The sequence below is a fragment of the Mesoplodon mirus genome (assembly GCF_964341445.2).
Source record: "Mesoplodon mirus genome assembly, chromosome: 8".
Lineage (NCBI taxonomy): Eukaryota > Metazoa > Chordata > Mammalia > Artiodactyla > Ziphiidae > Mesoplodon > Mesoplodon mirus.
In genome coordinates, this window is record NC_138984.1 from 110,838,218 (window position 1) to 110,854,098 (window position 15,881).

General features: G+C 41.0%; 1 protein-coding gene across 3 annotated transcripts in view; it reads right to left on the reverse strand.

Annotated features, from left to right (window-relative positions):
• Window positions 1-15,881, reverse strand: part of NCKAP5 (NCK associated protein 5) — a 1,070,192-nt gene that overhangs the window by 292,763 nt on the left and 761,548 nt on the right. For all 3 annotated transcript variants that reach the window (XM_082630802.1, XM_082630801.1, XM_082630803.1), the window contains exon 7: window positions 11,907-12,056. In XM_082630802.1, coding sequence (XP_082486928.1) covers window positions 11,907-12,056 — 150 coding nt within the window. The remainder of the gene's footprint in view (window positions 1-11,906; window positions 12,057-15,881) is intronic.

A 15,881-nucleotide genomic window follows, 5' to 3' on the forward strand; every position in this document is an offset into this window, starting at 1 on the left:
TTCTTTTTGAAGGTAAATGTCTTATTTAGCAAAATACCTTGATGAGCCAGGGAATGGTGTGGAATGAGACCATGAATGGGGTGTAGGGACCGATAAAGCTCTATGTAGCAAAACGATAAGGAGCAAGGCTGTGGAGAGGGAGTGAGCAGAAAAGCACTAGCTAAGCTCTATGGCAGGAGGCTGGGAATTGAGGAGAAGGGGCTAATTAGGAATGCCCAGCAGCTGAGGACTTGCAGGCAGAGGCTTCTAAAGGCCAAGCGCAAAGCCCTTAGCCTCGGGGATATGATGCACGACCACATAGCCTTTGTGGGGTTGGATTTTGGGAAGAGTGGGTAAAGTGGATTCTGTTTCACATGAAATTGTTTCTGAAAGGAGAAGAAAGGGGGACTGAAAGTTGACTGGGGTAGGAACTCAGCCCCAGGGATGACCACAGGAGGGAACAACAATGGGGTGGGACTGGTGGTGGGGATGGGAGCCCTAGACTTTCCTCAGGTTGGGGGATCTGATACTTGGACAACATATACTTAATTCTCAAAGTCAGGGGCCGCTCAGCTATAATCTAAGCTGTTTTTTAAAAATTTATTTTATTGGAGATTCAAGATGGTGGAGGAGTAAGTGGACGTGGAGTTCAGATCTCTCCATGGATGCATCAGGAATACATCGACAGACGCAACAATTCTCACAGAACACCGGCTGAAAACTAGCAGAAGACCTTGGACAACAGAAAGGACTATAAGGATCCCTGCATAACGGGGTAGAATGGAAAAAAAGAAGGGAGGAGGAGGAGGAGAGGAAGCAGGACAGGACCCGCACACTGGTGCGGGGGAGCTGAAGCAGAGGAAAGATTCCTGAATTCGGGGAAACCCCCTCTCTGACTGGGAAATTGACTGAGACACAGGGGAAGCATGTGAGGCTGTCAGAAGAGGGTGAAGCGGCCAATCTGTGGCAGACAGGACAGAGGGGGAAATAGACAGATGGTCTGTACCGTGGCCTTACATCCCTGGATGGGGACGTGCGTTCACAGGTGTGCAAGGGGGCAGGGAGCTGGTGCATGGGGATTGGAGAACAGGCCCAGAGCGAGAACCGCTGTTGGCTGTGGGGAGACGGACCAAGGGGACAGGAGGGAGGAAATCCACAGCAGGGAATGCTACAGAGGAAGACTGGACTGCCATGGAAGCAGGACACTACTGCTGAGTCACACGCAGGGGGAGGAGCCGCTACTGTAATCTCTCTCTCCACGTGCCGGCGCCTAATGATGACAATAAAAGAAGCCTGCTTAGGGCTGGCTCTCGTGTGCCAGCTGCCGAGCAATAAAAAGAGCTCCCTCAGAGGTGGCCCTAATGTGCTGGCTACAGGGCAAAAAAAAAAAAAAAAGCCCTTTCAGGGTTGGCTCTCACCCACCTGCTGCCAGGCATCAGAAAAACCCCAGCCAGGGCTGGCCCTCATGTGCCTTATGCCGAACACCAGAAAAGTCCATCACTAGGGACATATCTCTTGCACCCATGGCTGCTGGCTTTCCTACGCATTTGGCGCTGCCAGGGCTCCCGCGATCCAAGCAGTCAGACCACCTCTGCGCCCAGTCCTCATAGGGGCAGACCTAAGAGCTCCAAGGCAGCCTCAGGACCAGACTCCTGTGGGGGGACCACACGCAGAGGTGGGGATAAAACCAAAGCTGAACCTCAGGGATGGGGTGACTAAGAAAGAAGATCGAAAATCTTTCCATCAGATGTACAAGCTGCAGATTAAATCTCCATGATCAGCTAGGTAGACCCTGTGTCTACGGAATATCTGAGTACACAATGAGTTTTCCCACAAATGAAAACAGTCTAGCTCTGGCAGCTGTGGACTTTGGGGCAGCACATGCAGGAACTGGGCCAGATCAGAGTCTGAGGGGTCACCACAGGGCCCACAGCAGGTCCAGAGACCAGCCCAGAAGCAGAGGAGGGCATCCTGGGGAGGTGGAGGAGGGCTGTGGCTCACGGCGTGTGCAAGGACACTTACAGTGTAGACCCCAGGGAAACAAAATTATTACTATTAACTTTATTATGTTTTGATTCATTCTGTTGTTGGTTCTATTTTTTTTTTGGTTTATTTCTTTTTCTTTCTTTGTCGTTCTAGTTTTTTGTTTTGTTTTGCTTTTTTAGTCTTTTGGGATCTCTGTGTTTTATAACATATTTTTATTTTTTATTTTATTTTTTTATACATTTCTATTTTTACTTTGCTTTTCTGTTGCTCTGTGTTCTTTTCCCTTATTTTTTTCTTCCTATTTTTTTACATATAAATATATATATCTATGTGTGTGTATATATATATTTGTTTCCATTTCTACTTTGCCTTCTGCTGTCCTGTGTTTTTCCCCTTTTTATGTTATTTTATTATTATTTTTTTTAAAATCATTTTTATTGGTTGTTCTGCTTCCTTGCTTTATTCTTCAGCTGGCACACTGCTTTTCTTTTGTTCTTAGGTTGTGTGTTTTTGTTAGTTTTAACCCTAATTGTTTGATTTCATTTTTGAGTTCTTCTATTTGTCTAGTTGTTCTTTTTCTTTTATTTGGCTCTGTTTTTGTTTCTTTTTTTTTTTTTTTTTGCGGTACGCGGGCCTCTCACTGTTGTGGCCTCTTCCGCTGCGGAGAACAGGCTCCGGACGCGCAGGCTCAGCAGCCATGGCTCACCCGCCTAACCACTCCGTGGCATGTGGGATCTTCCCAGACCGGTGCACGAACCCGTGTCCCCTGCATCGGCAGGCGGACTCTCAACCACTGCGCCACCAGGGAAGCCCTGTTTTTGTTTCTTTTATGTGTGTGTTTCCTAGTTTCTTGTTTTGTTTGTTTGATTTTGTTTTTACCATTTCTTCAGGGTTTTCTCTTTTTATTTTAATATACTTTATTTATTTTTATTTTTTGTAGTTCTGTTTCTACGTTGCTTTTCCGTTGTTCTATGTTCTATTCCCTTTCTCTTTTTCTTTTTTTTAAAATAACATTTCTGGCAGTTTGTTTTGTTTCTTTGCTTCATTCTCCAGTTGGCACTCTGCTTTGGTTTTGTTTTTTGGTTTGGGGTTTTTGTCAGCTTCCTTCTTAATTGTTTGATTTTGTTCTTGGGTTCCTTTGTTTCTCTGGTTGTTCTCTTGCTTTTTGTTTTATTTGGTTCTGTTTTTGCTTCTTTTGTGTGAGTGTGTGTTTCCTTGTTTCTGTTTCTGTTTGTTTGATTTTACTTTTTACCGTTTGTCAGGGGTTTTGTTAGTCTTTTTTTTTTTTTTTAATCCCCTTTATTGCTGGGACAAGTGACTTGCGGGGTCTTGGTCCCTTGACCACAAGTCGGGCCTGAGGCTCTGGAGTGGGCGAACCAAGTCCAGGATGCTGGACCACTAGAGAATCCCCGGCCCCAGAGAAGATTAATTGCCGAGAGCTCTCATGGAGGCCTCTACCTGAATCCAAGACCTGGCTCCACCCACCTGCCAGCAGCTCCCAGTGCCAGACGCCTCACACCAAACAACAAACAAGACAGGAACACAAACCCACCCATCAGCACACAGACTTCCTAATATCATACTAAGCTCACAGACACCCCAAAACACACCACCTGACATGGCCCTACTCATCAGAGGGAAAACACTCAGCTCCACCGACGAGAATGCAGGCACCGGTCCCTCCCATCAGGAAGCCTACACAAGACCCTGGACCAACCCCACCACTAGGGGCAGAGAACAGAAGCAAAAGGAACTAAAACTCTGCACCCTAGGGAAAGGAGACCTCAAATAGTGTAAATTAGACAAAATGAGAGGACAGAGAAATATCCTACATGCAAAAGAGCAAGATAAAAACCCATAAGACAGAATAAATGAAGAAGAAATAGGCAAACTACCCAAAAAAGAATTCAGAGTAATGATAGTAAGGATGATCCAAAACCTTGGAAATGGAATGGAGAAAAGACAAGAAACGTTTAACAAGAAACTAGAAGAATGAAAGAGCAAACAAACAGTAATGAACAACACGATAACTGAAATTAAAAATACTCTTAAAAGGAATCAGTAGCAGAATAACTGAGGCAGAAGAACGGATAAGTGACCTGGAAGACAGAATGGTGGAGATAACTGTTGCAGAGCAGAATAAATAATCAAAAGAATGGAGGACAGTCTCAGAGACCTCTGGGATAGCATTAAGCACACCAACATTCAAATTATAGGCGTCCCAGAAGAAGAAGTAAAAAAGAAAGGGTCTGAGAAAATATATGAAGGGATTATAGTTGAAAACTTCTCCAACATGGGAAAGGAAATAGTCAATCAAGTCCAGGAAGTGCAGAGAGTCCCATACAGGATAAATCCAAGGAGAAACACTCTGAGACACATATTAATCAAGCTAACAAAGAGTAAACACAAAGAAAAAATATTAAAAGCAGCAAGGGAAAAGCAACAAATACCATAAAAGGGAATCCCCATAAGGTTAACAGCTGATCTTTCAGCAGAAATTCTACAGGTCAGAAGGGAGTGCAAAATATATTTAAAGTAATGAAAGGGAAAATCCTACAACCAAGATTACTCTGCCCAGCAAAGGTCTCATTCAGATTCGATGGAGAAATTAAAACCTTTACAGACAAACAAAAGCTAAGAGAATTCAGCAGCACCAAACCAGCTTTACAACAAGTGCTAAAGGAACTTCTCTAGGCAGGAAACACAAGAGAAGGAAAGGACTTACAAAAACAAATGCAAAACAATTAAGAGAATGGTAATAGGAACATACATGTCAATAATTACCTTAAATGTAAATGGATGAAGTGCCCCAAGCAAAGTACACAGACTGCCTGAATGGATACAAAACCAAGACCCATATATATACTGCCTAAAAGAGACCCACTTCAGACCTAGGGACACATACAGACTGAAAGTGAGGGGATGGAAAAAGATATTCCATGCAAGTGGAAATCAAAAGAAAGCTGGAGTAGCAATACTCAGACAGAATAGACTTTAAAATAAAGACTATTACAAGAGACAAGGATATATAATGATCAAGGGATCAATCCAAGAAGAAGATATAACAATAGTAAATATCTATGCACCCAACAAAGGAGCACCTCAATACATAAGGAAAATGCTAACAGCCATAAAAGGGGAAATCGACAGTAACACAATACTAGCAGGGGACTTTAACACCTCACTTTCACCAATGGACAGATCATCCAAACAGAAAATAAATAAGGAAATACAAGCTTTAATGACACATTAGACTAGATGGACTTAATTGATATTTATGGGACATTCCATCCAAAAACAACAGAAACACTCTTTTCAACTGCACACGGAACATTCTCCAGGATAGATCACATCTTGGGTCCCAAATCAAGCCTCGGTAAATTTAAGAAAACTGAAATCGTATCAAGTATCTTTTCCAACCACAACAGTATGAGACTAGATATCGATTACAAGAAAGAAAACTGTAAAAAATACAAACACAAAATCAAAGAGGAAATCAAAAAATACCTAGAAACAAGTGACAATGAAAATACAACGACCCAAAACCTATAACCTATGGTATGTAGCAAAAGCAGTTCTAAGAGGGAAGTTTATAGCAATACAATCCTACCTTAAGAAATAAGAAACATCTCGGGCTTCCCTGGTGGCGCAGTGGTTGAGAGTCCGCCTGCCGATGCAGGGGACGCAGGTTCGTGCCCCAATCCCGGAAGATCCCACATGCCGCGGAGCGGCTGGGCCCGCGAGCCATGGCCACGGAGCCTGTGTGTCCGGAGCCTGTGCTCCGCAACGGGAGAGGCCACAGCAGTGAGAGGCCCGCGTACAGCAAAAAAAAAAAAAAAAAGAAAAAAAAAAGAAATAAGAAACATCTCAAATAAACAACCTAACCTTACACCTAATGCAATTAGAGAAAGAAGGACAAAAAGAAAAAAGCTCAAGTTAGCAGAAGGAAAGAAATCATAAAGATGAGATGAGAAATTAATGAAAAAGAAGTGAAGGAAAAAGTAGCAAAGATCAATAAAACTAAAAGCTGGTTTTTTGAGAAGATAAACAAAATTGACAAACCATTAGCCAGACTCATCAGGGAAAAAAAGGGAGAAGACTCAAATCAATAGAATTAGAAATGAAAAAGGAGAAGTAACAACTGACACTGCAGAAATACAAAAGATCATGAGAGATTACTACAAGAAACTCTATGCCAATAAAATGGACAACCTGGAAGAAATGGACAAATTCTTAGAAATGCACAACCTGCCAAGACTGAATCAGGAAGAAATAGAAAATATGAACAGACCAATCACAAGCACTGAAATTGAAACTGTGATTAAAAATCTTCCAACAAACAAAAGCCCAGGGCCTGATGGCTTCACAGGCGAACTATGTCAAATATTTAGAGAAAAGCTAACACCGATCCTTCTCAAACTCTTCCAAAATATAGCAGAGGGAGGAACACTCCCAAAATCATTCTATGAGGCCACCATCACCCTGACATGAAAACCAGACAAAGATGTCACAAAAAAAGGAAAACAACAGACCAATATCACTGATGAACATAGATGCAAAAATTCTCAACAAAATACTAGCAAAAGAATCCAACAGTACATTAAAAGGATCATACAACATGATCAAGTGGGGTTTATCCCAGGAATGCAAGGATTCTTCAATATATGCAAATCAGTCAGTGTGATACACCACATTAACAAACTGAAGGATAAAAACCATATGATAATCTCAAGAGATGCAGAAAAATCTTTTACCAAACTTCAACACCCATTTATGATAAAAACTCTCCAGAAAGTAAGCATAGAGGGAACTTTACTAAACATAATCAAAGCATATATGACAAACCCACAGCCAACATCATTCTCACTGGTGAAAAACTGAAAGCATTTCCTCTAAGATCAGGAACAAGACAAGGGTGCCCAGTCTCACCACTATTATTCAACATAGTTTTGGAAGTTTTAGCCACAGCAATCTGAGAAGAAAAAGAAATTAAAGGAATCCAAATTGGAAAAGAAGAAGTAAAACTGTCACTGTTTGAAGATGTCATGATACTATGCATAGAAAATCCTAAAGATGCCACCAGAAAACTACTAGACCTAATCAATGAATTTGGTAAAGTAGCAGGATACAAAAGTAATGCATAGAAATTTCTTGCATTCCTATACACTAACTATGAAAAATCAGAAAGAGAAATCAAGGAAACACTCCCATTTACCACTGCAACAAAATGAGTAAAATACTTAGGAATAAACCTACATAAGGAGGCAAAAGACCTGTATGCAGAAAACTATAAGACAGTGATGAAAGAAATCAAAGATGATATAAACAGAAGGAAAGATATACCATGTTCTTGGATTGGAAGAATCAACATTGTGAAAATGAATACTACCCAAAGCAATCTACAGATTCAATGCAATCCCTATCAAATTAGCAATGGCATTTTTCACAGAAATAAAACAAAAAATTTCCCTATTTGTATGGAAACACAGAAGACCCCGAATAGCCAAAGCAATCTTGAGAAAGAAAAACAGAGCTGGAGGAATCAGGCTCCCTGACTTCAGACTATACTACAAAGCAACAGTAATCAAGAAAGTATGGTACTGGCACAAAAACAGAAACACAGATGAATGGAACAGGATAGAAAGCCCAGAGATAAACCCATGCACATATGGTCACCTTATCTTTGACAAAGGAGGCAAGAATATACAATGAAGAAAAGACAACCTCTTTAATAAGTGGAGTTGGGAAAACTGGACAACTACATGTAAAAGAATGAAATTAGAACACTTCCTAACACCATACACAAAAATAAACTCAAAGTGGATTAAAGACCTAAATGTAAGGCCAGACACTATCAAACTCTCAGACGAAAACATAGGCAGAACACTCTATGACATAAATCACAGCAAGATCCTTTTTGACCCACCTTCTAGAGTAATGGAAATAAAATAAAAAATAAACAAATGGGACCTAATGAAACTTAAAAGCTTTTGCACAGCAATGGAAACCATAAACAAGATGAAAAGACGACCCTTAGAATGGGAGAATATATTTGCAAATGAAGCAACTGACAAAGGATTAATCTCCAAAATATACAAGCAGCTCATGTAGCTCAATAACAAACAACCCAATCCAAAAATGGGCAGAAGACCTAAATAGACATTTCTCCAAAGAAGATATATAGACTGCCAACAAACACATGAAAGAATGCTCAACATCACTAATCATTAGAGAAATGCAAATCAAAACTACAAGGAGGTATCCCCTCACACTGGTCAGAATGGCCATCATCAAAAAATCTACAAACAATAAATGCTGGAGAGGGTGTGGAGAAAAGGGAACCCTCCTGCACTGTTGGTTGTAATGTAAATTGATACGGCCACTATGGAGAACAGTATGGAGGTTCCTTAAAAAACTAAAAATAGAACAATCCCACTACTGGGCATATACCTTGAGAAAACCATAATTCAAAAAGATGTATATACCACAATGTTCACTGCAGCTCTACTTACAATAACCAGGACATGGAAACAACCTAAATGTCCATCGACAGATGAATGGATAAAGAAGATGGTGCACATACATACAATGGAATATTACTCAGCCATAAAAGGAATGAAATTGAATTATTTGTAATGAGGTGGATGGACCTAGAGCCTGTCATACAGAGTGAAGTAAGTCAGAAAGAGAAAAACAAATACCATTATGCTAACACACATATATGGAATCTAAAAAACGGTACTGATGAACCTAGTGGCAGGGCAGGAATAAAAATGCAGACATAAGAACACACTTGAGCACACAGTGGAGGAAGGGTAAGCTGGGACAAAGTGAGAGAGTGGCATGGACATATATACACTACCAGACGTAAAATAGACAGCTAGTGGGAAGAAGCCACATAGCACAGGGAGATGAGCTAGGTGCTTTGTGACCACCTAGAGGGGTGGGATAGGGAGGGTGGGAGGGAGACGCAAGAGGGAGGGGATATGGGGATATATGTATACTTATAGCTGATTCACTTTGTTGTACAACAGAAACTAACACAACATTGTAAAGCAATTATACTCCAATAAAGATATTAAAAAAATAAAATTTATTTTATTCATGTACAGTTGATTTACAGTGTTGTGTTAATTTCTGTACGGCAAAGTGATTCAGTTACACATATATATAAACACACATTCTTTTTCATATTCTTTTCCATTATGGTTTATCACAGGATACTGAATACAGTTCTCTGTGCTATACAGTAGGACCTTGTTGTTTATCCATTCTATATATAATAGTTTGCAACTGCTAATCTCAAACTCCCAATCCATTCCTCCCTAGGCTGGTTTTGAATAATATAGTGATATTCACCAAGAACACAATATTAAAAGTAAATTTGTGTTGCTTCTTTTCTGCACCTTCTTGGGACCTGTTTGTGGAGCAGGAATTCAGGAAATCTGTTTTCCATCACCCTGACAACCATCCCTCTCTGCTCCTACCACACCAGGGGCCAAGGGATTAAGGTACACAAATATGGTTGTTTCAAAAATACACTGATGGAAAATAGTTTTTTCTAAAATCTTGCTGTATGACATCAAAATTCACCCAAATAATTTTGAAGCATTATGGTTAATTCATCTGCAATCTTGCAAAAGAGCATATTGTTCAAGTGTTTAAATCTATGTAGGGGGTCTGTGACCAGCTGTGATTACGATCTGTCAAAAGCAGCCCTCTATCTTCTCACAGTAATTGCTAACTTATGCAAAGGATTCTATACAGAGAACACAAATAGTAAATTTTAAAAAATCAAATAAAGTAAAATGAAATTCATATGAATATCAGATGATGTATGAGTGTGTGTGTATGTGGGGTATGTCTACATGTGATACGATTCTTTTTATTATCTGTTTAAGTAGACAATAGTGAGATTTGGGAGGAAAGAGAGAGTTCATTTACTGTTGAGCAAAGAATTTTACAGAACAAGATATGACACTGTGACTAGAGGACATTACTTTAGAAAATAAAATACGTTTGTAAATTAAAATTGCAGGGCTTCATGGCATTTAGAGATATCATGTATTGCATCCAAATGATGCTGGAGGCAAGAGTTGCTGCCTGAAGTGTAAAGATCTCTGTGAAAGGAAAAAAAAATGGTGCTTCTCATTTACTCAGTGAGGGTTTAAGAAACATTTGCTGCCAAAGGTATTTTTAAACTACTTTTAGCTTGATTAAATAAAATGTCCTTCACAAAGTTGTCTCAGTGACAATTAGATGAACTAAAAGCAATGTGCACCACAATCATCAACAAAACTAACAATTTAAGTATACGGTTCTAGGGAAATAAGCTGTAATATCAACTCCTTCCTACTATTAAATCCAGTTAATTCAACCTCAAGACAAAGCCATGAGTTCTCAAAACTCTCAGACAACCACCTCGGTTTCCCTTGAGAAGGCTTTCCCACTTTTCATGGTGATTATATTAAAAACGATAAAAGTATGAGAACCTTTGGGGAAACAGGGGTGATTATTGGCCCTTTGCTGAAAAGGAACCATCAGAGGTTCCCTCAGTTGATCTCTCTTCTGCCCCATATGTGACATAATGCACTTAAGTCACTCCTGTGTAGAGCAGCTGAAGTTTTTCATTCATAGTTCTTATAATAATCATTGCATTCAGATAAATGGGGGAAAAATCATGTAAGGAAAGGCAGGAGCCTTGGAGTAGGAGGAGAGAAAAGACCATATGCCAGGCACTGCTGTACAAATATTAACTCACTTAACCCTCGATACTTCTCTGTAAGGAAAGTTACTATTATCACCCCCAGTTTTGCATTTGAGGAAACAGACACACAGAGAGCCTAATTAATTTGCCTAAGGTTTCAAAACTAGAAAATAATAGAACTGAGATTCAAACCCAAGTCCAAAGTGAATAATCTTATTTATTTTGCTTCACTATTGCTGAGGAAATTAAGTAAAAATGGCATGCACCTACAGACAAGGTGGTAGGTTAGGGTTAGGGTCAGGATTGCAGAAACCAACTGTAGAAAACAAGATCTCTCGAGGTCTTATTTCTTCACATTACTGCAGGAAGTTTCAGGATTCTGTAGACACTATGGAAGAACTACATTTTTAGATACTGGCTAACAGTCCCTTGTGCCTAGTTTAAGAAAAGGTGGGCTTACCATAGTCCTTGATTAAAAATGATTACGTCCCAGTTCTATATGCAAACAGAACATTTATTAAAGTAGGGAAGCCAACTCATGGAAAAAGGCATCTTTGTTAGATCTTTCAGCATGTGAACTAATAACTGAAATGCTCTCTGAGGACTGCTATAAATATTCAGGAATTAACACTCTAAGTGATGTCAAATGCCACTAAGTAATAGACCAGAGTTTTCAAACTGTTTTGGAGGACTACAGTGCTTGAAAACCCTCCTTAAAGCACCCCTTAGCTCAACTTCACCTCTATTTTTATATATCTTACATGGTGCACTTCTGCACAAGCTTTTTTTTTTTGAAGAAATAGCTCTACTGCTTAAAATTATTTTTCTTACAATCGCCCTGACATAGTATTCAATATTTTGTTTATTCATTCACTTATTTGATCATTAGGTATTGGGAAACAAAGCAAAATATCACATAGCCCTTCCCTCAAGGAACTTGCAATTTTAGGGAAACTGATCCAGTTTGAGGGTCAAACTGAAAGTAAAATGAATTATTGATCTATGCACTTTTTTAAGGCAGTACAATCATAGCCACTAGGTCAAGGCTCTTTCAGGGTCACAAATTTTAACTTTGCTCATCATTGACAAAGGCACCCCAATGAGAGCTACGAGATCCTATTAGTCTGGGAGAACTAAGAAAGGAAGATTTATAGTTACTCAAAAGTGGGGCCAATACAAGAAGCAGAACACGGTGATTTTTCTGTCAACGTGTAAAAATGGTTCCATTTCTTACCTCTAGAGCCTTCAGTCTTTCTAACAGCAATTTGGTCTTTTCTTTCCCCTCATCTGCACTGCTGCCTTCACTCCTTGAATCCTCATCTACCACCATGTGACGGTCTTCCAAAGCTTCCTTGTGTTTTCTCTCTTCCTCTGACAGTTTTTCCTGAAGCAAGAAAGAATTGTTGTTTTCAATCATCTCCACTGAAAAATAAGCAAGAGTTTAAGGTTGAGAAGTTTGGAACCTCCCTACTCTTTTTGCATTCTTTCCAGGGCTGAGGTAGAGAAGGTTTTGCTAAACAAATTCTGAGTGGGGCTTATATTAGTAAACACAGTAGATAATTTTAATGAATCTTGGTGGGACAAGTCATTGAGTCACCACCACTGAATGCACATGTCCTCTGCTCTGCTGGAGAAGTGACCGAGCCCATAAAAACGGTAGGTGGAGTCATGTGGTTAATCCATTTTTATATGCAGCATGAAATTCAGCTGTGCTCTAAACTGGGGAAAAAGAAGTCAACCTTGATACCTTGACTTGTGAACAGCTTAGCTCCTCAAAGTAAGATCATCAAAGTCACTGGACATGCAACCATTCAATTCATTTAAGGGAAAAGAAAATATCACAAAATATTGAAATGATAATGAGTTCAGAATTCTAAGCTGAAACCATTTAGTTGCTTTGGCTCACCAATGACATGGCTCTTAAGGGCCCTACAGTCCCCTTTCTAACACTCCAGGATTTGTACTATAGCCTTGAGGCAGACATAAAACGTTATCTTGTCTTCCCTCCCTGCTTGCTGGAGGTTCCTCACTCAACCTTGTCTCTGGCAGCTCTTTGGAAGTTGAGAAGTATTCATTTGAGCCTCATGATTGGCTCTTGTTTTCAAGGGAAAAAGAAATGTCAAGAGCCTATCATATGAAAATAAAATTGCATCCATTTTTGTACATACATCAAGACACCGTGCCACAGAATCAGGTGACATCATTCCCTCATACTTTTTAATTCTAACCACAATGCTGCAGACATCTTTGTATTAAAAACAGCTGGTTGGCAACCATGTCGGCTAAACTGGATTATCAATGGTGAGAGGCTTCTTTATATTTACCATTAAACTAAGATCATTTGCAAATACAGAAGCACAAAAAATATGATTCTTAACCTTTAAGCACTTAAAAAATCTACTGAGAAAAGAACAGCATAAGTGGGGAAAAAAAAACAGGTTTTCAAACTGTGTTCACGAAAGTACTTTCGAAGTCCTGAAATTATTTAACTTATTTTTTGAAAATAAGGTATGAAGTAAGTAAAAACGTCAACGTATATGTACACATATATAAGTATACATGTGTATGTATAGATATATAAAACACTGGAGACTACATAGAAACTTGACCCATGTTAATCTATACAGATAAACAGGTGTTAATCTCTTTCCTACAGATTTCAAGATATAATTTCCATTTCTTTATATGAATGTGCAACTGACTAGGCAGGTGATAGCTCTTTATGAAATCAGGCGTGGGCAAGTCCACATACAACGTAAAGGTGTGTTCACTTCTGCAGCAGGTGTAAGTTCAGCTCAGATTCATGCTCAGCAAGTTTAATGTACAGATCCTCAGGCCAGGACAAAAATCCAGGTTATGACTGTATTTTACAGCTTTGATCCTTTAAGATTTGTTCACTCAGCAGACTTTCATTTCCAAGATAAGAAACTTGAAATCTGCAGAGTTACCAACACAATTTTGAAATAAAGAGGTCCTTCTACTTCTCTTTCAAGATTTGGGATCACTGTAATTAAACACTAAATTGGAACTGTAAAGCAAGCTTTTAAAAAATATCACCTAGGGAGGGACCTTCAAGATGGCAGAGGAGTAAGATGTGGAGATCCCCTTCCTCCCCACAGATACATCAGAAATTCATCTACACGTGGAACAACTCCTACAGAACACCTACTGAATGCTGGCAGAAGACCTCAGACTCCCCAGAAGGCAAGAAACTCCCCACGTACCTGGGTGGGGCAAAAGAATAAAGAATAAACAGAGACAAAAGGATAGGGACGGGACCTGCACCAGTGGGAAGGAGCCGTGAAGGAGGAAAGGTTTCCACACACTAGAAGCCCCTTCGTGGGCGGAGACTGGGGGTAGCGGAGCAGGGGAAGCTTCGGAGCCGCGGAGGAGAGCGCAGCAACAGGGGTGTGGAGGGCAAAGCGGAGAGATTCCCGCACAGAGGATCGGTGCTGACTGGCACTCACCAGCCCGAGAGGCTTGTCTGCTCCCCTGCCGGGGCGGGCGGGGCTGGGAGCTGAGGCTCGGGCTTCGGTCGGAGCGCAGGGAGAGGACTGGGGCTGGCGCCGTGAACACAGCCTGAAGGGGCTAATGCGCCACGGCTGGCCGGGAGGGAGTCCGGGGAAAGGGTCTGGAGCTGCCGAAGAGGCAAGAGACCATTGTATTGGGGTGCACGAGGAGACGGGATTCAGAGCACTGCCTAAATGAGCTCCAGAGACAGGCTCGAGCTGCAGCTATCTGCATGGACACCAGAGATGGGCATGACAAGCTAAGGCTGCTTCTGCAGCCACCAAGAAGCCTGTGTGCGAGCACAGGTCACTCTCCACACCTCCCCTCCCAGGAGCCTGTGCAGCCTGCCACTGCCAGGGTCCCGTGATCCAGGGACAACTTCCCCGGGAGAACACATAGCGCCTCAGGATGGTGCAACATCACGCCGGCCTCTGCCATCGCAGGCTAAACCCCGCACTCCGTACCCCTCCCTCCCCCCCGCCTGAGTGAGCCAGAGCCCCGGACCCAGCTCCTCCTTTAACCCCCTCCTGTCTGGGCGAAGAACAGACGCCCTCAGGAGACCTACATGAAGAGCCGGGGCCAAATCCAAAGCTGAACCCCAGGAGCTGTGTGAACAAAGAAGAGAAAGGGAAATCTCTCCCAGCAGCCTCAGAAGCAGCAGATTAAATCTCCACAATCAACTTGATGTGCCCTGCATCTGTGGAATACCTGAATAGACAACGAATCATCCCAAAATTGAGGCGGTGGATTTAGGAGCAACTATAGACTTGGGGTTTGCTTTCTGCATCTAATTTATTTCTGGTTTTATGTTTATCTTAGTCTAGTATTTAAAGCTTATTATCATTGGTAGATTTGTTTATTGATTTGGTTGCTTTATTCTTTTTTTTAAATATATATATTTTTCCTTTTTCTCTTTTCCTGAGTGTGTATGTGTATGCTTCTTTCTGTGATTTCATCTGTATAGTTTTGCTTTTACAATTTGTCCTAGGGTTCTGCTTGTCCGTTTTTTGTTTGTTTGTTTGTTTTGTTTTTTGTATAGTTTTTAGTGCTTGTTATTGCTCGATTTGGTTTTAGGTCTGGCTGCTCTCTTCTTTCTTTTTCTTATTAACTTTAAAAATTTTTAATAATATATTTTTAAATTTTTTATTTTAATAACTATTTTCTGTTCCTTCTTCCTCCCTCCCTCCCTCCCTCTCTCCCTCCTTCTCTCCCTCTCTCTCTCTCTTTCTATCTTTCTCTCTTTCTTTCTTTCTCCCTTTTCTTCTAAGCCATGTGGCTGACAGGGTTGTGGTGCTCTGGTCGGGTGTCAGGCCTGAGACTCTGAGGTTGGGGAACTGAGTTCAGAACATTGGACCACCAGAGACCTCCTGGCTCCAAGTAATATCAAACGCCAAAAGCTCTCCCAGAGATCTCCATCTCAACACTAAGACCCAGCTCCACTCAATGACAAGCAAGCTACATACAGGACACCCTATGCCAAACAACTAGCAAGACAGGAACACAACCCCACCCATTAGCAGAGAGGCTGCCTAAAATCATAATAAGGTCACAGACACCCCAAAACACATAACCAGATGCAGTCCTGCCCACAAGAAAGACAAGATCCAGCCTCATCCACCAGAACACAGGCATCAGTCCCCTCCACCAGGAAGCTTACACAACCCACTGAACAAACTTTAGCCACTGGGGACAGACACCA